This window comes from Mustela nigripes, chromosome 7, assembly GCF_022355385.1.
Source record: "Mustela nigripes isolate SB6536 chromosome 7, MUSNIG.SB6536, whole genome shotgun sequence".
NCBI classification, from domain to species: domain Eukaryota; kingdom Metazoa; phylum Chordata; class Mammalia; order Carnivora; family Mustelidae; genus Mustela; species Mustela nigripes.
Window position 1 is genome coordinate 89,440,934 of NC_081563.1, and position 22,499 is coordinate 89,463,432.

Here is a 22,499-nt window from a genome sequence, read left to right on the forward strand (position 1 = left end):
AAGCTTGTCCCCCGGTATGAGCACCATACTGGGGCCAGAGGCTGTATTTGTGCCCTGAGCCGGTCCTGACAGGTGGTCAGCCGAGTTTAGTGAGCACTGAGAACAGGCTCCATCCGGCCATAGCAACCCTACACCTTGGCTGCCCATCACACACAGTTCTGCCTGCATGGAGGGGCGAGAGGGGCGTTTCCCATGAACTCACCACCCCTGCCCCACACCCGCTCTAGGGAGTGAACGAAGGGCCCTGACCTTTCTCCCAGGGCCATACAAGGAGAGCTGTGGGTCCTCTACACCTGGGGGGACCTGGAGCTGGGGGGCCACACCTGTGGAGGGCCTCTGGTCCCTGCCTGAAGCTCTGTGGAGTCTGGCCAGCTGTGGTGAGCTCCCCAGGCAGCTTTCCTGAAAGGAAATGGTTCTGAGCCTTTAGTGGTGTCTGTCTCCTCCGGCTGGTATGCCGAGCAAGCAAGAAGTCGCTCTCTGTTCAGCCTAGCTCCCACACAGCTCTCTGGAAACATGGTGCCTGTGCGTCAGCGGTAGGGACACAATCCATGAAGGGGCTGCCTTTGAAAATCAAAGTGATCTCTCACAGGAGGGACTCCTGTGAGACTTGGAGTTGCCTGGGAGATGTGAGGGAAGTTACACTCCTGCATGCACATTCTCATTCTGCTAGCACCCCGTTGTCCAAACAAGAAGAAGAGGTAGACTTTCTGGCTTCTCAGAGGTGTGGATATGCTGTGGTCTGTGCACCTTTCCTGGTCTGCTGAGGAGGGAAGCTAACTGTCTGGCAATGCTGCCGTTAGCACACAGAGCTCATCAGCTGAACAAGGTCAGAACTGGTCAGCGAGTTCATGAGAAATGCGGCCCTCAGCCCTCCACGCAAGCAAGAAAGGGTCCCTTGCATTGTACAGTGGTCCTGCTGGCCCGGAGCACCTGCTGGGGCCTCTCTCATTCCATGTTGGTGATTTCTGCTTCTAGTGACCTTCACCCACCTGAGGACTACACCTGCTGTCATGTCCATCTCTGCCAGTCAGAGCAATGGGCAGGCCCCCTGCAGCCCACTCCCCTACCTGCCTCTTCTGAGGCATGGGCTGCTCCTGAGGCTTATTCTAGCTCTGCCTGGTTCCCCGTTCCTCTGGATGCAGTTCCCTCTAGAATTCTTGTCCCTTGTTGGGGGGGCCTAAAAGGGACCCTCTAGGAAGGGAGGAGACCCCTGGCTCACTGTGGCATCTAATACCTCTCCCCAGGAAGAGGGGTGCTGCTTGGGGAGGGCTGAGGCAGGACAGGCAAGGCAGGTGTTGAGGGGTTGGGGATAGCATTGCCCCTTGCAGCTGGGTCTCCAGGATTCTCTGTGCAAAAATCTCCTCAGCGAGATCATCATGCTTTGTTTGGGTGTTCTTTGGCAAATGCAGGAGCAATTAATTTAAGTTATAAGAATAAAAACAGTTGTCCCCACATGACACATGGTCCAGTGCTGCCCAATCCTGACCCCAACCCAAAGAGTGACTCTCTGAGCCATTCCTGGGGGGCACTTGGAAGCTGGTTCAGGACTGGTGTTCGCAGCCACCAAGCTCCTTCACTGGGCTGGGGAAAAAAAAAAGTATGTTATTAACAAAAAACCCAGACATGTGGGACGTGAGAGTTCTGAAGGCTGGAAGTTGAGGCCAGTGAGGGGAGAATAGGTGCCTCTGGGCTTCAGCCTGACTTTGCCTTTCTCTTCCCTGGTGCAGGAGCCTCCTGTCAACTCATTCCTGTCCTCTCTTGTCTGTTTCCAGGACTCCTCTTCCTCGCCCGGACCCACCCCAGCGGCTGAACAGCAAGGCACCGCACCCAAAGTCCAGCTGCCCCTCAACGTGTGAGCTGCCCTTTCTGTTTTCGGGGTCCTGTGCCTTTGGCTCCTCCCTCCCACCTCTGCTAGCATGTACACGGATGGTTTCTGGAGGATTTCGGATTTGTTGTCAACCGGTCCGTTAGTCAACTAGTCAGTTAGTCAACTAGTCAGTTAGTCAACTAGTCAGTTTAGTTGCATCCTGCAATCTGCTGACAAGAGAGTGTGGAAAACAAAAGTCTAGCAGGTTCTTTCAATGTCACTGTCCCCGGGACATTTATAAGAAGGGGGATATTCAGATTTTGAGGGGCGCAGACACTGGCCAGCACGCTCACCAGCCATAGCATGGGGAAGTTCTCGGGGGGCTGGGAGGATGGGGTGTGGGGGCAGCGGGGGCCCGAGAGGCAGGCAGTCTTGTCAGCTCGGGGCAGTGGCTAGTTACCCAGTGCTCAGACATAGCTCCGTGTTTCACAGCCACGACCCCCATGGTTCTGGCAACTTATATCATTGCAGCTGCATGTCATCCCCAAATAGAACCAGATGAATCAGTGCCAGGAAGCGAGACGCTTATCTTGTTTAGAAAATTTGCTCTTGTTAAATCACAGCTCTTAAGAGCTACGTGCCGTTTAAAAATTCTTCATTTAAATAGTGTGCTGAGAAATTAGACTTCCTTCTACTCTTTTATTTGGCAATGAGCTCAGTTACTTGAATGAATGTTTTGAGGTGGAGAATATGACTCTGGCAAACAATTTGGCAAAGTAGATCATCCCACAGCCCCAGTGCAGGTCAAAAGGACACTTAGAACCTGCCCTTTTGCAGAACAGAAGGTATTCCAAGTGAAAAACACAAACAAACCCAAAAAATGCCATTTGAAAAAGCAAGTTGCAAAGCTTCGGAAGGTTTCCTAGAAGCTCTGGCAGATAGGAAATCCCTGAGCATCTCCCTTTATCTGCCCATGCTGTGACTGCGTTATTCCCACAACCAAGGAAACAAAAGGAAATCAAGACTTACCTATTTTTTACCTAGCTTCCTGAAGGGAATATAAATTAGTAAGCTACGTTTAGGTGTCTCTAGGTTGAAATTCAACTTTTCACCATCATTGGACAGAAGGTGCTGTCTTCTGTCCTGGTGTCCTAATAAGCACCAGTGACTTCCACTCATACCTGGCGGGGGGCAAGGAGGAACAAGGAAGGACTTTGCTCTTCTTGAAAAACTGGATGCAGGACCCCATCCCTGAGGAAGCAGACCAGCATCCCCAGGAGACTGTGAGGCACTAATGTGGTTGCCCAAATGAGGGGCAGGACACAGGAAGCTCTTAAAGGACAAGGCCCAGGTGTTTCATTTTGGGGCCCCTCTCCCCCACAAGAATGCCTGGCACACAGGCTCTTTCAGTAACTTTTTCCTTGTTCTGATGGCCAATGCCTTCCCATCCAGGGTGCAGAGGGCTTCTGGTATCAGCCCAAAGCCTCCGGCTCTTACACATCAGATCAGCCACCAAGAAGGCTGCTCTGTCTTTGAGACCCAAAGGTTATGAACACAGTCCAAGAGTACTGTGAGTGTATACTGGAGGTCTCAGCCACGCCCAGCTCTTCTGTGTCGTGGAGGCTTTTTAATTTGGTATAAGTATGGAGTGATCTCTTTCTCCTGTCCCTACTCTGCCCTGGAAGGTGAGGAGGCCACTGTAGTTCCCAGCCCCCTGCCCCCTTCCCCATCCGCCTCCCCATAGAGCACGGAGTTCCTGTTTGGGTGGAGATTTTCATCTGAGTAACAGAAGGGAAACTGATGAGTCAGATAACGTCGTTGAAAAGATGGCAAGTATGTCTGAGCAACAGATGAGTCATGACTGGTGTGACCCGGATTGTCTGTTGAGAGTTAAACGTGAGCTCACTGTGGCTATGGAACTAGCTCCGGGGCAGGGGCACCCCATACAGCATTCCACAGGATCTATTTTGAGAGTGTAACCTTTGAAATCACATGTTTTAATTTGATTCCCGGGGAGGAGAAGATGATGCTGACCTCAGCCCAGCAAGTAGGGCACCAGCCTGCCCATCCTCCTTAGCTCCAACAAGTCAGCTGTCCCACGGGTATGGTGACTGGTCTCTGGGGGGACCATGGTTGCTCTTTATCAGACTGTTATTCCAAAAGCGAACACAAGTCATGTGCAAAAGTTTGAGACTGAACTTGAGAAGAGCTGCCTTTGAAAAAACAGCTGCAGCAACAAGTGTGCTGCTGGGAGGGAGCTGGGGAGGGAGGGAGCTGGAGAGGGAGGGAGCTGGGGAGTGTGCACATGGGAACGACCCCAGGACCTCGGGAGCACCCCACGGTGTGGGCTGAGGTCAGTCAGTGCTACAGTCCCTCCCAGGGGCCCTCATTCTGTAATCCTCATAGCACGCGGGTTTGACCACCACAGGTCAGGTCCTATGCTCGGGTCACGAGCCCACGTGATTAAAAAACCAGACCCCTAAGTTCTGCCTTAGGTAGCAGGAAGGTCTTGTGTCCTTCTCCTAGCATAGAAAGGTGTCTGCTGGCACGGCCTTTCAGGGACCCAGTGGCCCTGAAACACAGAAAAGGGGTCTCAGTTTGCCCATGCAGTGCATGGAGGTGGCTGCTGGTCTTCAGATCTGTGGGGCCTGTGCCCTTCCTGTTAACTTCTCTAGTGTTGCGAAGCCACCCAAAGTCCACCCCGGCTATTGGGCTTGCTGTGTTTGTCTGCATAAGCCACCGTGCCTCCCAGGGACTGAAACAAGTGTCAGGTCAGGGAAGGCCCATCTGGAAGTGCTACAGCATTACAGTACGCTTGTGATTAGGCCCACTCAGACTGGGGCTTAAAATTCTCCCCTCCACTTTAATGCAGGCGTCTCAGAGCCAGACAGGGAAGTGAGGACCAAAGGGGCAGGCAGAAGGGAGAGGACTGAGCCAGCTCCAAGGTCTCACCAGTTTGGCCCAGTCTCTTGGAGGCTGTGCTGAGGACTCTCCTGCTGGAGGGGCAGATGCACAGGTATCAGGTGAGCCAACACAAGCCGGACGCTGCTCCCTGTTTGTCCCAGTGCCTGTGGGTCTGCATGCCTGTGGGCCAAGGGCAGGCAGAGCTGTGGGCTCTGAGAGCCTCCTCGCTCAGAGACCTGAGCGTAGCTCACCATCTGGGAAGGAAACTTCCACAGACAGAGGGGTACAGTTTATCCCTGGGGGAAATCCAAGAGCCTCCTGAAGTATGTGACTGCTTGTATGCTGCCTGTGAGGTCTGGGAGTCGCTTCATGGGAGCCAGAGAAAGCCCAGGATGTTGGGGCGAAGGGAGTGGGACTGCCTGTTGACTGGAAGTCCTGGGTGAAAGGCTGGCCACTCCATGGCTTTGCGACATTTCCCCAGATGCTCCCTGTTCTCCCCCCGGAGCATGTGCACCTTCAGTCAGCCTTTCGTCAGCAAGCTGGCATCGGCTCACTCCTCCCCAGCGCAGCTGCCACTCCTCCCCAGCTCAGCTGCCACCTCCTACAGGGGGACTTCAGTGGCTTTCTTCCCTGACCCCATTGCATCCCCTGCAGACCCTGACATGCACCTGTGCTGTCTCCGCCTTCCCCAGAGTGGGTGCTCCTGGGGCAGGCTCCTCCACCACCTGGCCGCACATGGCAGTCATTCTGTAGACATCCATCAAATGGTACAGTCAACTTGCTAACCTGAGCTGCTGCGACCCTGGTAACCAGAAGGGCAGGAGCAGAACGCTTCACAGGAGTAACTGAAAAGAATCTTTTACTTATTCTAGGAGAAACATGAGCAAGCCATATAGAGGAGAAGGGTTTTAAATTAATGAAGGCACTAAAATACTTCAATTCACTCCTTGATTAGAGCTGAAGAAAACTATAGATAATTAACACAAGCGAACATCTTGCTACAGAAATGAGCAAGCGATGCGGGTGAGTGACAGTGTCCTTGGAGATGTCCAGGAAGCCGCTGGTAAAAGCAGACAGGGTGTGATGCTAGGCTGAGGGGCCACCACCGATGGATGCTCCCATGTGCATGCCCTCCATCCAAGAGCACCCCGGGGGAGGTTGTGGGGGGGCCTGATGCCTACCCTCAGGCTCACACCTTTAGGCTGGAGGAGTATAACCTGAAAGCCCCAAATAACCCACAGGATGGTGGGAAAGAAGGCTCTCTGAACCACATTCTTCTACGATTGTCTTCAATAAGATATTTTTAGTATCAACCTTTGTGTGTGAAGTGACTTCTGGGCCTGCGGGAGCCATCCCTGTCTGACCCACACATGTTTTTGAGATGACCCTGAGCCATCGTGGAAGTCTGTGTGGAGCTGAAGAGGCCTTCTGAAGCAATAAAAAATGAGCATGGGCCCTGGGAACCATAAGGATGAGGACTGTATGGGGACTGCCTCTTCCGTGCCAGGCCTGCATGGCCCCTGCAGGCTCCAGGAGGACCGGCCTGCCACTCTGAGCACTGGGGTGTGGGCATCCAGCCGGCTCAGAGACCGTCAGCAAGGCTGTTATGGCTGTGTGCTGCAGAGGGGACACGGGTGGAGAGGGAGTGAGGAAGTGGCACTGCTGTGGCTGTTGGTGCGCAGAGCAGAGACCAGGAGGGCAGGAGGTGTCTCGCTCGCTGTGGGCAGGGCCATCCCTAAAGAAAACTCATCCCCCCACCCTTCCCAGCGCCCCTCCCCAGCATGAGCCCCAGGCCAGAGATGATCTACAGACACCTTGTGCAGAAGTGAGGACCTACACAGCCATCTGCTTCTGCTTTTCTCTCTGAGGATCCCAAAGGAAAAAGAAGTGGGAGGGGCAGAGATTTTTCAAGGTGAAGTCAGACTTATTTACATTCCAGTTCCCCCAGCAACGCCCACCTAGAGGCCAGACTTGACGTTTTGAGACCAGAGGAGAGCTTACTCATCCGCAGAACAAACTGGAAATAAAGATGGAAAGAGCACACACATCAGTGTCCTGAGGCAGACCAGAGCAGTGCCTCCCGGTGCCGTGGCCGCAGGAGCTTCCTGGCTCCAGAACCCCGCCTGGCCCGGCCTGACCTCGGCAGGGCCCGCCAGCCTCCCCTACGGCCTCTTGGCCTCTCGTGGTGCCCTGCCCCATCCGCAGGCCGTAGAGCCCCGCCTGCTTCCCAGTCACTGCAGAAACACAGGTCCTTACCATTCTGAGCCTTCGTTTTCTCAGCTGTGACGTGAGGGTCACCCTGGCCACAAGTTCACATGGGGCTTAGGCAAGATCCTGTGAGATGTTGACACCTGCGCTCCTGCCCTCATCCAGCCGGGCTGGTGGCCCACGGCATGACTGTTCTTAGGACTCCCAGACAGACCTCTTATAAAGAAGGTGCAGTTAGTTTTTGAGGTACAGCTGAGAGTTAAAGACATGTTTTGAAGAAGAGTAGTCTGTCATCCCTTGGAGGTGATGGCATTCCTGGAAATGACACCCCCAAAGAGGACTGCCCACTGAACGTTGAGTGAGTAGAAGACCAGAAACTGTGAAGGAAACATCAGCTTCCGCAGCTAAGAATCCAGATCTCCCATGTGAAGAGACTCAAGGCAGCGCAAGATCCAAGCCTGTCTGTTTGCGAACTAATGGCCATGGTGCTGTCTGTCAGCAGGTCCCATGCCAGAGCGTGTGACAGGCGGGCTGTGGGGCTGGTGCCGGTACCCCTGCTCCAGGGCTCTGTAGGCCCACACGCTTAGCCCAGTCGGACAGACGGGGCAGCGGTGTCCCGCCACATTCACCTCCAAGTTTGGTCTTTTTCCTGTTTTTGTCATCAGGAACTATTCTGTGTTCCTTAGAAATAACAATGGACGTTTGATAGAAGACTTTTCTGACTTAAGAGACTTAATCAGGGTGGCTTGAGGCCCATGATGTAAAGAATCTTTTTTTTTTTTTTTTCATTGTTTTGATGGGGAAGGATGGAAACTCCCTTTTTGTGCTGAGAGTTGAATGCAAAGTCTTTGTTCTATTGAATGTCATGGAGATCCTCAAAATGTTCAGGGAATGAGAATCGCCTCCTTCCCAAAAGACAGTTAACTTTCAATTATTTGATGGCTGCTCCCCCAGGATCTCAAACATGATTGTCAGTTCTGATGGCTCCTGGTGTATTTATTGCACTTGTTAACACTTGCTTGGTTTTTAAGATCTGCAGTGTGCTTCCCCCACTGCGGAAGTTGGGTGCTAATGCATGTCACTTACCGAGAATGCTGTGGGCCAGTGCAGTGCCTTGGGCTGCTGAGCCAACGTGAGCCTTACATGCTTGCCTGGGGTCTGTCCACTCACTGGGAGGGCCGCACATGACTGGGCATGTGTCCCCCGTCCATAGCTTCAAACTCCATTGAGCGGGTGGAAGGTGCAGGTGGCATGCAGAAGTCACCCGGATCCCATGGGCTGCAAGGATAGGTGGAGGGGCGAAGAGACAGTCCCTCATCAAAGCTCCATTCCCTAGGCCACCCACAGGCCCCTGTTCAGAGGGCTCCCTGATTCCCCAGGAGCCGGTCAAACCAGTTTGGAAACAATGGTTTTCAAACTCCTGTTTCTCCTCCCCTATTCCCTGCCTCCCCCAGCTCACTGCCTTCTCTGCTGGCTTCTGTCTGTCTGGGTTCTCTAGGGCAGCTCAGCTCCCTCCTGGACAGACTCAGGTCTCTCTGCTCTCTTGCCCTGTAGTTCACCCTTTGCTTCTCCTTTTCACTCTTCTCCTCACTGCTGAGACACCAGTACACTGCAGCCCCATCCTTTCTGCCTTTTCTTGCCTCCCCATGGTACCCATCCCCTCCTGGCACAGTCCCATCTCCACACCGGCCTCCCCAGTGAGGAAAGCTGATACCTGTTTGCGCTTGTTTTTGTGTTTGAGGTCAGCCAGCAGACCTGTTTCTAGGATGAGCCCACACACATGCAGTGGCACACACAGGCACACTTCCCTTCAGCAGTCTTCGTCTTCATCTCAACACCAGAGCCCCTGTTTTATCCTTCTTTTATAAAACAAGAATTTATTGGGAGTCGAGTAGATGCCAGACACATTCTAGATCCTGGGGATAGAGTAGTGATCGAGACAGATAAAAACCTCTACCCTCGTGGAGGGTACAGTGTAGTGGGGAGTAGAGGGCAGCAGGGGGACAGAGGAGAGCTCCAGATAGAGGGGAGCATTGGGGCAAGTTTAGCATATCGGGGGACACGTTGGTGTAGAGCTGCCCTGAGCCAGGATTTGCTGGTAACCCCAGCTGGAGACGGATACTCATGGTCCCCATCCTCCAGGCTGGTCTGGGCTTTCTCTGCCGGGGCTGTCACCGTCCTCTGGCTTCCCAGTGGCAGCTGGCTGCCTTGCACCGGGATCCTGGCTGAGGACAGGATGATCTGTCATTGGAGGACCCAACTGTTTAGGAGTCCTCATATCCCCCGCGACTGGCGAGATGAGAGTGGAAGAGTGGGGCCTTTAAACTCTCCAACATGATGCCCTCTTTGAGGAGGTCAGCCAGTCTTGAACCTCCACACATGAAAGCAGCCTTTGGAAAAGGAGTCTTTGTTCAGGCAGAGTCCAGGCAGGTGGAAAGCTGTGGAGCACCACTTGAGGACACAGGTGCTGGCCTGCCAGCCCCGTCCTTGGACACCCAGTGGGCCCAGAGGGAGGAGGAGGATGTGCCCGAGGTGTGTGGGACATCGTCTCTTCCTGGGCCTGGGGTCCGAGGAGGCAGCTGGCAGGGCACAGGCCAGTGGTGGGCCTCGTGTGGCATTACGGCTCTCCGGGGGCCTCCAGGCATGGCTGCAGTGGATGCTGGTACCCATGCCTTGTTGACCAAGCCAGGGATGAGAGCCCGGCCCCTGTCACCCCTGCTGGGCGAAGGGAACAAAGGCAGCAGTTCTTCCTCCCTGCCTGACCAAGGAAATGTGACTGTTTGCTGAGGTCTGTGCTGCGTGCACACACACCCCAAGGTGCCGTCACCCCCAGCTTGGCACTGTGCTCCTGGCTGTTGTGTATTCACAGAATCAAAGAGATTGTTCTCCCCCCATGAAGAGACAGAAGGAGGCAAGCACACAGGATTATGCTTCAATTACATTTCCTTCAGAGCAGGCACAAAAGGCATGCATTGCTGTTGTTCACAAGCCTCCCACGGCCCCAGCCATTGCCTCTCCTTTCCTCTTGTGTTCATCCTGCCCTTGCCTCCCGACATGAGGCCACCCCCGAGAGGTTAAAGGGCAAGCCGGGGTCTGGGGCACAAATGCAATTATCACATGACTTTCTTGTTTGTGGTCATCCTCTGTCACCATCAGAGAGCTCCTGCGAGTCATCAGATGTGAAAACAGATGACACCCTGGGTTCTCTTTGTTACCTGGGCATTGCTTCAAAAACCTGAATCTTTCTGTCCATGACAAGCAAGGGGGCCCCCTCCAGTGATGGCTTCCTTTATCCTTCCTGAAGCTCTGAATCCTTCTTGGCCATTGGTGTTTATCTTTTCAAACAGAGAGATATCAAGATGTAAGTCATCCTTTCATCCCTAAGGAAAGAGCGAGGAGTGGGGGTTGACCTATAAACAAAGGAAATTAACAGGCAAGGCCTCCATTGAATGAAGCAAAGGCACCTGCATTGTTTAGGGTCGGGATTTGGGGAGGGGTCAGCTTTTATGTTGTTTCACCTTATTTGACTTTATGCTAGGGAGAGAACATCTTTACAAGTTCTCATTCTTTGTAGCATGTTCCTTTGCCGGACTCTGAGACTTCAGGAGGCCTCCTTTCTTCTTGCTTGAACCCTAGTGAGTCATTCCCATTTCTGTATTCACCTCCTGAGAGGTGACCTCTCCCAGGTTCAGGAGAGTGCTCTGGGTGGCCTTACTGAGATCCCCAGACCTGAGACCCCATGGCCCTGGGAGGGGTGAATATGCCCACCAAGCCGTCCGTCCTGGGAGGAGACCTGAGAGATGACACTTCTTTAAAATTCATCTGCTGTTTCTCATTGGGCTGAAGTCTCACCAGCTTTTCCCCTGGATCTTGTGAGCAACATGGTTGCCTGATACCATTCTCTCCATCAATTTAAAATCATTTCCCCAAGATCCCAAACTAAGTGCCCTGTGGGGTTGGATATTGAGGTATCATGAGGTATGTGACAAAAGAGGCATCCTCCAGGGTCATGCGCTAACTTACAGGCACAGCTTCTAAACCCTAGGCCAGGATTTACACCACTGAGTTTGTTCTTGGTTTGTCTTCAAATAGGCTTAAGAGAAAAGTAGAATTTAAATTATAAGTCATGGCACAAATATTGCAAGGAAGGATGCAACCAAGAATTCCCTAACTAGACTGCCTTTTCTTTAAAAAGGCTTTTGGGGTCTCCTCTAGCTCAGACTGTCAATGAACCAGGCAGGTGAGCCAGGGTCTAGTTAGATAAAATGAGGAAAATCCAGCCCTAACCTTGGATGGTTCATTATTGGTTTTCCCTAGAGTTTTCTCTGGCTGGGGGCATCAGGCTTTAGAAGGTGGGATCCAAAGACTTGTGATCTAGTTCTGGCCCATCCTCCAGGACTTTGGATGAATCACACAGGCTCACTGAGCTGTTGGACGAGAGGCTGGCGCTGAGAGCCTGCCTGCCCCGGTCAGCCAACACAGGGCTCTAGGAGTACAAGGCCCTGCTTGTACCTCTCAGGACCTGGTTCTTTAGATGGGCAATCAGAGTGCTGGGTCCTCCCCCTTCCCTGTGCCACTGTAGTGATTTATCATGAAGAGTAGGTCAGGCACGGTGGGTACAAGCCCTGTAGGAATCAGCTTTTCCTTTTGGGGGGACTCATCCAAAGATGAGCCTAGCTGTGACCTAGGTGATGCCAGATGGCATATGCCCATTTCTGTGAGCCATCATTTATTCCTTGGCCCCATTCTTCTTCCCATAGGTACCTGGCGCTCTATGCTTACAAGCCCCAGAAGAACGACGAGCTGGAGCTGCGGAAGGGCGAGATGTACCGTGTCCTAGAGAAGTGTCAGGATGGCTGGTTCAAGGGGACATCCCTCAGGACTGGGCTTTCTGGGGTGTTCCCAGGAAACTACGTGACACCCGTCTCCAGGTGAGGCTGGTGTCGCTGCCCAGGAGAGGAGGACGCACACCCACCACGTTCTCCTGCAGCAGGTTACCACCTGGAGAGCACGCTGTGGCCTGAGCAAGCCAAAAACCACACAGTCCAGAAGTCAGCAAGGGCTCCCCTGCCCACAGCGTTTGGCCACATGAGCTCAGAGTTCCCCTTGGGTGAGGGTTCCACATGGCAAGCTTTTCCCCTTATGAATTAGATTTTGCTTGTCATTCCCTCAGCAGACATGGCTATGAGGGGAGAAGATGGGAGGAGAATGAGCTGGAGTCGGGGCAATGGCACTAAATGGCAATGGAAGTTCTCTCAAGAGAGTGAGCTCTCCAGTGTGTGTGTGTGCGCATGTCCCTGTCCTGTCCCATGTGAGTACAGCTGGTGTGTGTGTGTGTGTGTGTGAGAGAGAGAGAGAGAGAGAGTGAGAGAGAGAGATACATGTAAATCTGTTCTGCATAAAACACACGTATGCATACACACAAAGGAAAAACATTCTCAAAAGCTAACAAGTGTTATTGAGTGATGGCATTAGGAGTAATTAAAAATGTTCTTCTTTCCTATTTTTGCAAATTTCCTGTTGTATTATTTTTGTAAAACAAAATATAATTTTAAAAGTTTGCTCAAGAAGTTCTCTGAAGTTGCCTGAGAATTTCCCGCTAAGAGGAGGGGTTGACTGCTGATTTTATTCACCCGTCTCCCTTGCGGAAACCATTCACGGGCAGAACTCTGGGTTACCTACAGCACAAGAACATCAGCTGAAGACATGGCCCCTAGGTTTCTGCTCACTCTGGGACAAGACTGACAGGAATACAATTAAATAATGCCTAGACTTGCACTGATGACTCGACTGATTCATACTTTTCAAAGCACCCCGAGGAGTGGTGCTGGCCCTGTGATGGGCTTCCTTGTATGTCATCGGACCCTTGCTAGAAAGGCCCATAATTTGTGAGTCTGCTTTGTTCAAGCTTTACAGTTTGTTTCCTAGGGTAAAAGTGAGTTCAATAGGTAACAGATATGATTAAAAAAAAAAATCAGTGGTGCAGTCACTTGAGCATACGACTCTTGGTTTTGGCTCAGATCATGATCTCAGGGTCATGAGTTCGAACCCCGTGTCAGGCTCCACGCTCAGCGCATAGTCTGCTCGAGATTCTCTCTCCTTCTCCCTCTGCCCCTCCCACTCATTCCCTCTCTCTCAAATAAATCAATCTTTTAAAATCGTCATGGTTTTGGCTGGTCCACTGATAAGGTGCCTTGCTACAGGTGAATTTCAGGGTAATTCTAGGGGCTGAGAAAGGAAGGCTCTGCCTGTGGTTCCTGGACAGCTGAGTCCTTTTCCAGGAAGCTCTTCTTCCCATGGTGGTTCTTCAGAAACCCTGATTTAGTGGGGCACAGCCCATCCCTGACTAAAGTTTTGGTCCAACGGTACCAAGCCGCACGGGATACAGCTCCCTGACCTGGTGAAGCACCTGGCAGTACCTCTTCTCATGCTCCCATGGCTTCTGGTGTCTCATGACTAAGACTCTGAGAGCACAGAAGGGGACTTTACCCAGCTCTTGGACAAATGGGAGACATTTGATCCCTAAAACTGAACCCACAGAAACTTCCAAGTCCCCATATTCTGCTGTGTGGGGCATACTCACCACCAGTGCACAAATTTGCAGCATGGAGGTCAAAGGGCTACAACCTATTTTCAGAGTTGTTGTGTTCCTCTTCCATTTCTTAAATGCTGGAAACTGGTTTCATCTGGAAACCTGGGGTGAAAGGGCATCTATTTCTGTTATGAACTACACGTTCCCTGACATCTGTCAGCAGGACGTGGTCTACACCCTTTCCCAAAGGCTGGCGGAAATGAGAAGGCGGCCATGTCTGGAGGGGAATGGGTTCTTGCCACTGCTTCCCACCATGTGCCAGATACGTCCAAGCTTTGTGGGATGTGGCTGAGTCATCCACTCTTTCTGGATGTGTGTGGAGACAGACACAGCTATTTATTAGAATGAATCAGGGCAGTAGCTCTGCTACAAAATACTTGAATGGTATTGATTTTTAGGGTTCTTTGGGTGTTTATTACCTATTTACATTGAAAATTTGCCCCCATGAAGGTTTCATAAAGGTAGCTCCGCTGCCAGGCTTGAGCTCTGGGCATCCTTTACCTACAGGATTCTCTCGGCATTGTTTTAGTATTTGTGCCCTGGGTTATGTGGCCTTCATCTTTCAAAGCCAGGAGGTAGGAGTGGACCTTTATTAATGGCTTGTATTGTATGGTTTCCTCTGTGACCTCACCTGAACGATTCTGTTTTATTTCCTCAGGGCTCCTGTAGGAGGGGCTGGGCCACCCCGGAATAATGTCATTGGAGGTTCTCCGCTGGCCAAAGGGATGGCCACAACCATCCACCCAGGTGGTGGAAGTCTGAGCAGCCCAGCCACTGCCATAAGGCCGTCCCTTCCCCTCACCACACCCCAGGCCCAGCACCAGATAGCCTCTCCCCCGATGGCCACTTGCCTGCGGCACACAGCCCAGCCCGCCACCAGCCAAGCCCGGGGCACTGTCCCCACAGGTATGTGCTGCCCCTGAGGTCTCACTCTGTAGGAAAATTTAACAAGGGGTTCTCATGAGAAACTTGTTGACCCAGGTTTCAAGCTGTCCATGATGGGCAAGTTATATTTGCCTATCATGATCATAAGCTTTTGCTAATCGCCAGGAAATACATTAACTTATATTACCCTGTCTGGGCAACTGAAATGGATTAGAGAATTCTCAAATATTGATACACTTCATTGTAGCAAGAGGACTGCATGGACCCCTAGGACTAACCCACTGACACCAGTATGTGGGCCTATTGCACAGGCCCTCCACATGCCGGGCACTGAGGTGCTCCCCAGCTAGGCAGCTGCTCACCAGACGGAGCCAGCATGCTCCTCCTCGGGAAGGCTTTGAGGCTGGAAGCAATGATGGTCATTGACCCTTCATGTTTAGGCCAGCTTTATCAATAGCCAGGCTGACATAGTTAAGGGGAAATCCAGTTGATCCGAGGACAGTGTGAGATGTAGAGAAATTATGGGGTGGATCTTACAGGCATAAAGAAGATCAGCACATATGGCTTGGTAGCTTAGCCCTGAGATATTAGGAACTGCTGAAGTGTGGCTCATGGCACCCCTCAGAACCCACACCAGTCGCATTCCCAGACTGTGGAGCCAGTGACGATGTCGCTGATGTAGCGCAGGAACCCAGGACAGTGAGCTGTGAATTAAAATGCTAGAATTCCAGCTCCAGCCCCAAGCTTACTCTCAGAAATCATCTCTCTTCTCCTCAGAGTAAGGCTTAAAGGACAAAAAGTGTTGTACTCTCTGGAGCAATAAAATACACAATTTCTTTTAAGAAACTAGCCGGCCAGGAGATGGCCCATTAGAAGTGCTCCAGGAGGCACCTTCTCAAGTGTGAAAAGTCAAGATAATACTTAGCACAGCAGGGGCCATATTTTCTCCCAAGTGATGGCTGATGGGACTAGAGGGTAGGAGGATGATGTCCGCCTGCCCACCTGTGCTGGGGAAGTTGGCCTGCACATTCCCATGCTGCCGCTGGTCCGGGCTTGCATACGACAGCAAGGACTTCTGAGACCATTCAGGTGTCCTGGAATGTGACATGATCATCCTGAGTGTTTTAGAGGACCACTTCCATCAGCATGCTCACTGACAAAACAGGACCCTGTTCCTGCTCTAAGCTCCCACACACTGGCAGAAAGGCAATGTTGCCAGGCAGGGAGGCTTTGAGTGCTGGTGGAGGAGAGTCCAGTGTGGAACATTGGTGATGGGGGAAGATTGGGAGAGCCTCCTCAGAGGAGGTTGATCCCAGACTAAACAGCAAAGTAACACTCGGGTCGGGGAACAAGGAAGGGCACCATTTGAAGCAGGAAGAAGGAAAGGAGTAGTCAAACAAGTGACAGAAAGCATGTCTTAAGCTCGCAGCAGTTCAGTGAAGACAGAGTGAACACAGGTCTGGCTGAAGGCATGAGCTTGAGACCTGTGTTTGGAGGCTGAACTGCCATTGGTTTTGCTTGCTTCAGTTTCTCCCTCTGTAAAATGGCACTTACCTCTGGGGCATTGTGTGAGGACTGTCTTCCGTGGCATATCGAGTGTGTATTCAGTACATGTAGCTATTTCTATTCTTCTGTTAGAGAAGAAGAATATCACTGCAGCACTCAGTGCATGAAAGTCCAAAAAGTAAAAATAAATTATTATGAAGAATCTAGGGGGTTGAATTCTCTCATGAAAGCCATGGGAACCCATTGAGGGATTTTACACAAGAGGGACAGCACTTTATCAAATACCATCATGCACGGTAGGGAGGAAGAATTGGTGTGGGGCAGCCCAAAACTGGGAGCCATTAGAATGGTATTGCTGTCCCTGTGTGACAGGTCAGAGGGGCCCAGACCCAAGGAATGGGGCTTCCGAATTGAGACGAATGACAGGATATTTAGGAGGCAGAATGGTTATGACCTGGAAATGGGCTGATGCTCAGGGAAACCAAGGAACCAAGTCCACTTGCCAGGTTTCTGTGTCAATGACTGGGAGAATGACAATGGCATCCCTGGTCTGGAAGATACCACCAGGAACTAGTTTATGGTGGAAGACAGTGATGTGACTTTGCTGAGTACAATGCGCTAGTCATGCTGTGGCCCCCATGCTGATTTGCATCCCTGTCCTTACGTGGGGCTGGTATCCCTTGTGTGAATCTCGCCTCGCCATGATAGAAGGTTGATCCTGCTGGTTCAGCTCACCTTGCAGTAAGTGCAGACACGTGACCCAGATGCTGGGAATAGACATGTGACCTAATTGCTGGGAATAAGCATACCTGCATGTGATGTGACTTCCATTCAGAAGCGGCCATTCATGAGGGCCATTGTAGATCCTTTTTGGGAGAGAAGGTAGTGGTGAAACAACTAGCTTTTCAGGGGGCAACAGGGTGGACATCTGGTGGTGTCAGGTGCCGGTCATCAGTGGGTATAGATAAAATTCTGGTGTGTAGGGCTTAGTCATCAGTGCATTCAAGGTAAACTTCTGGTGTCTAATACCCAGTCATCTGTGGGTGCAGGGTGGGCTTCTGGTGTCCATTGCCCGGTCATCAGTATGTCCAGACTCATTCTGGATAGTGTCCATTTCCTGTGGCGATGGGATCTGCACCAGGGAGGCCTCATGGGTGGGCTTGGCACTGATAGAGTGTCCAAGAATGACTGTGCCATTCCAGAGACTCTTTAAGTGCCTAATAGTCTTTCATATATGTCTCTTTTGCTTGTATTAGCCAAGAATGAGTTATGTTTTTGCAACTCTGGCCCACAGAGAACTAGTTATCTTTATAGTACAAGAGTTCTGCAACAATATTATCTGGTGCCAGCCATCTTGCCCCCAACAATGACCTCCCTAATGAGCCATGCTTGTAGCATGGCTGAAGTTATTTTGGTGGTATTTATTGGTAGCCTCTAGCTAGATATACAGCCACTGTAGTGGCCAAGTGATTAAGTGAGCCCACAGCAGGGCTTCCTGAGTGGTTTTCCATAACTGGGTCAGAAGTACCCAAGATCCTGACCTCATTGCCTCATTGACCCTTGGAGCAATCAGGCAGGACCTGGGGCAGATGAAGTCCCAGGTCAGGTTCCAACTCATCGATTCACCCCAGTGTGCCACATGCACGATATGTGTACCACAATTTGGAGAGGTTGGGCAACCCAGGTCTTCACTGGGAGTGAATATTCCAGCACAGTAGCCCTGGGTTATCTGCACAAAATGCCAGAATGATGGCCTTTCTAAACCATGCCTTGATAGCAACTTTCCCAGTTCAAAGAAGAAAATGAGACCTGCCAGTTATTTCTCCCTCTATGGAATAGCAAGCAGAATTGAAAGAAATTGGCATGGCCAGGGGCAGTACAACGTTTCATCTCAGTCATTGATCACCATAGTAACCACCATGGTGTGACAAGCATTCTCTTCCATCAGTCTAATTTTACATATGGGAAGAGTGAGGCTCAGGATGTTTAAAACAGCTTTCCCAATGCATTCCAACCTCATGCTTATCCCCACACTCTTGCTGTCATAGTCAAGTTAAAGAATGGCTCCTACCATATCATATCAGTAAATTAAATGCCACTGAGTTCCCATAGCATTTTCCACTTCATTCTGCATTTAGAGAGGAAAAAAAAAAAAACATACTGTTGACAGTACAAGTAATGGATTGTTCACTGCAGTAATTGCCCATTTCAGCAGACCCCAACCCAGGCAGTTGAGAGGCGTTTCATCAATGTTCTCATCTTGAGCCAAAGTCAGGCAGTTTGACAAAGGCTTAATTGCATTGGCCATAGCATCCAATATGATTTGTTCTGCTTGATTAATGTAACTCCTTTTTCCAAGGGCAGAGCTCTCCCTGTGAAGTGCCAGTGTCCACACATCCTCATATGGGTATTTAGCAGGGCCAAGAGACTTGCCCAGCCATTTATTCAACAGCAAAAAAAAGAAAGAAAAAAGAGTGAGCGAGCAAGCAAATCACTGAAAAAAAGGTAGATACTCTGCTAGGCCCTGGAAATGCAGAGAAGAATCACATAACCTCCAGTTCTACATTCAGTTATAGAGAATGACAAGAAAACAAATTCTTGCAATAGAGTTTGAAAAGCACTGTAGCAGAGGTATTGAGAGGGTAATAAGAAAGCATGGAGGAGAGATATGTAACTCAGATTGGGGAGGAAAATGAGAGAGTGAAAAATTTTCAAGAGGTGATGATTTTGCCTTGATTCTTAAAGTACAAATAGGAACTATCTGAGCAGACAAAGCACAAAGAGAGTTCTAGCAGAAGTACTAGCAAGGACAAGGACATGGCAATGAGAAATACCGGAGTTTCTATTTTGGGTAACTTTATTTATTTTGCTGTGACTGAAACAAAAGGCATGGAAGGAGAAGACCAGGGTGTTGGTGACAATTTCTCTGCAGAGGTAAAATTTAATTTTTGGTCTCAAGGCTGGCATGCAGCAGGGTGGAAGCATGAGGAAAGCTCCAAAGCTGGCAGAGGACTAGTGCACTTGAAAACTGAGATGAAGTCAGGGTGGAAGGATGAAGAAAGGAGAGGATGAATGCCACTGGCAAAGCTGAAAGGTAAACAGGGGAAGATCATGGAGGTTCCTTTAAACTATGTTGTGCAATTTTGGTTTATATCCTAAGGGACACATCAGAGGGGTTAAATAATAGATATAGTTGGATTTTTATGTCTAAAGGATAAAGCTGGGCTTCTACTTATGACCAGCCTAAAATAATGAGGGCAGGATTTATCAACCTGCCAGAAACAGTTTAAAAGAACAACAGTTTGCAAGATGCCAAACAATGGAAAACCAAGGAAAGTGATCCATGAGAATAGGAAACGAGGAGTTGAGCCCCAGCTTACTGGCTGGAGAGAGGTTCCAGACTTTGGCACAGGGAGGAGTAACAAAGTGGAGCACAGTGAGCTTCCAGATGTGAGGATGTGATGTAAGAGTCTGGATGATCGAAGTGGCTGGAGTTTGAAGGACAGAGCCTTGAGAGGAGAAGGCTGCACAGAAAGAAAACCCCAGAGGATTCAGGGTCTCCTCTTGAGAAGTAGACCAAGGAGTAATCAACATATATCTATGAGGAAACTGTGCAAATCCAGGGAAACTATGAGAGAAAGGATCAGTGCTGTCAGTGCCCACCATTCACAAAGTGCTGGAAATAGTACCACCACCCAGATGAAAAAAATGTTCCACCACCCAGATGAAAAAAAAAAAAAACTGTTCACAGAACATTGAGTACTCTATGCAGAAGGGCTCTGCCTCAGTCCCTAGATAAACCACTGCCCTAGTCCTACCCAACTAGTCTTTTTTTTTTTTAAGATTTTATTTATTTATTTGACAGAGATCATAAGTAGGCAGAGAGGCAGACAGAAGGAAAGAGAAGAAGGGAAGCAGGCTCCCTGCTGAGCAGAAAGCCTGATGTGGGGCTCGATCCCAGGACCCTGAGATCATGACCCAAGCCGAAGGCAGAGGCTTTAACCCACTGACCCACCCAGGTGCCCCTCTACCCAACTAGTCTTAAAAGAAGACTCAAAAAGATTGAACTGTTACCAACTCATTTAACTGTGATGGAGAACTGAGTTTAAGAGTCTTCAAGACTGCAAAAAGGAAGAGTTGATGGGGCTGCAAAAATATCCAGTTCTCAACAACATAAAAATAACAATGTCTGATAGTAGTAAAAAATTCCTAGGCACACAAAGGAAAATATGACCCATAATGATGAGGTCAACCAGTCAGAACTAATCCAGTTGTTAGAATTAGCATATAAAGGTAAAAACAGATATTATAATTGCATTTATTATTATGTGCTCAATAAGTATAAAATACTCAGAAAATTAAGTAGAAATATGGAAGATGTTTTAAAAACCCAAGTCAAATGCTAGAAATAGAAACTACAGTGTTTGAGATCAAGAATACAGCAGATAGAATTAATGGCAGATTAGACATTGCTAAAGAAAATATTAGTGAACTTGAAGATGTAGCAATAGGAGCTATGAAAAATGAAACACAAATATAAAAGAGAACTTCTTAAAATGAGCATCAGTGATCAGTGGCAATGTCACATGGCCTAATATATGTGTAATTAGAGTCTCCAAAGTAGAGGAGTGAAAGGTGAAACAGAAAAATTATTTGAGAAATAATAGATCAGATTGTTCTAAATTTGACGAAAACTACAAACTCATAGATCAAAGATAGCTGGTGGGCCCCAAGCATGAAAAACGGGGAAAACTACACCAAGGCAAATTACAATCAAATTGTACAAAATCTGTAATAAAATCTTCAAAAAACAACAAGGGAAAAATAATAGATAAAGTAGGAAAAAATAAGGACGACAGTATATTTCTTGTCAGAAACTCTTAAGTGAGAAAATAGTGGAGTAGTAGAAAGAAAGAAAAAAATCTGCCAAGATAGCATTCTATACCCAGCAAAAGTTTCTTTCAAAATGAAAGCAAAATAATCATTCTTTTTTTTTTTTAATTTGTTTTTTATTTATTTTCAGCAAAACAGTATTCATTATTTTGGAACCACACCCAGTGCTCCATGCAATTCGTGCCCTCTATAATACCCACCACCTGGTACCCCGACCTCCCATCCCCTGCCCCTTCAAAACCCTCAGATTGTTTTTCAGAGTCCATAGTCTCTCAGGGTTCACCTCCCCTTCCAATTTCCCGCAACTCCCTTCTCTTCTTATAGTAAAGCTAAAAGATTTCATTACCAACAGACCACACTATGAAAAATATTAAACAAATTTCTTTAGGAAGAAGGAAAATAGTATCAGATGGAAATGTGGATCTGTAAAAGGGAGTGAAAGATGCAAGGAATGATAACTGCATATATAAATATATAACTTTTACTGACTATTTAAATATCTTTAATCTATAGCAAATGAAACAAAAATAAAAACAATGTAGTTTCTCATTTAAAATACATGTACCCCACTGGTTATAGCAGCAATGTCCACAACAGCCAAAATATGGAAAGAGCCTAAATGCCCATCAACAGATGAATTTAAATAGAATGGGTAAAGATGCAGTGTGTGTGTGTTTGTGTGTGTGTGTACATACACACATATGTGTGTATGTATGCATGTATGTATGTATACATGCGCATACATGTACATACAATGGAATATTACTCAGTCGTCAAAAAGAATGAAATCCTGCCATTTGCAATGACAGAGATGGAACTAGAGGTTATTATGCTAAGCAAAATAAGTAAGTCAGAGAATGACAAATACAATATGATTTCATGCATATGTGGAATTTTTTTAAAGATTTTATTTGTTTATTTGATACAGATAGAGATCACAAGTAGACAGAGAAGCAGGCAGAGAGAGGGGGGAAGCAGGTTCCCCGCTGAGCAGAGAGCCTGACACGGGGCTCGATCCCAGGCCCACAAGATCCTGACCTGAGCTGAAGGCAGAGGCTTAACCCACTGAGCCACCCAGGCACCCCGCATATGTGGAATTTAAGAAATAAAACAAATGAACATAAGGGAAAGGGAGAAAAATAAAATAAGATGAAAATTGAGAGGAAGGCAAGCCAGAAGAGATGCTAATCTAGGACACAAACTGAGGGTTGCTAGAGAGAAGATGAGTGGGGAGAGGGGTAACTGGGAGATGGGCAGTAAGGAGGGAACTTGATGGAATGAGTACTAGGTGTTATATGCAACTGATGAATCACTAAATTCTACCCCAGTAACTAATAATATGGTATATGTTAAATAAAGTAAACTTCAATAAAGAAGTAAAATTAAAATTAAAATGTATAATGGCAAATGTACCATTTGGGGTGCATTTGGACGTTGGGAATAGAAAAATATACTATTATACTATACTATTATAAATTATTATACTATTATAAGTATGCTCTTATACTATGTGTGAAGAGTTATGGAGTCACTTGTAGGTAGACTATGATAAATTAAAGATGTAAGCAAGCACTAAATATCAAAACAGAATTACAGCAATAAGCTAACAAAGGAGGTAAGATGGAATCACAAAAACTTCTAATTAATCCAAAAGAAGGCATAAAAAGAGAGGAAAGGAAATGAAGAATGCATGAATAAAATGGT

The 22,499-nt window shown here is 48.8% G+C and overlaps 1 protein-coding gene across 2 annotated transcripts in view; it reads left to right on the forward strand.

Moving 5' to 3' along the window:
- SH3RF3 (SH3 domain containing ring finger 3) overlaps positions 1 to 22,499 on the forward strand; it is a 356,455-nt gene that overhangs the window by 269,927 nt on the left and 64,029 nt on the right. For both annotated transcript variants that reach the window (XM_059406397.1, XM_059406398.1), the window contains exons 5-7: positions 1,773 to 1,852; positions 11,680 to 11,850; positions 14,170 to 14,417. In XM_059406397.1, coding sequence (XP_059262380.1) covers positions 1,773 to 1,852; positions 11,680 to 11,850; positions 14,170 to 14,417 — 499 coding nt within the window. The remainder of the gene's footprint in view (positions 1 to 1,772; positions 1,853 to 11,679; positions 11,851 to 14,169; positions 14,418 to 22,499) is intronic.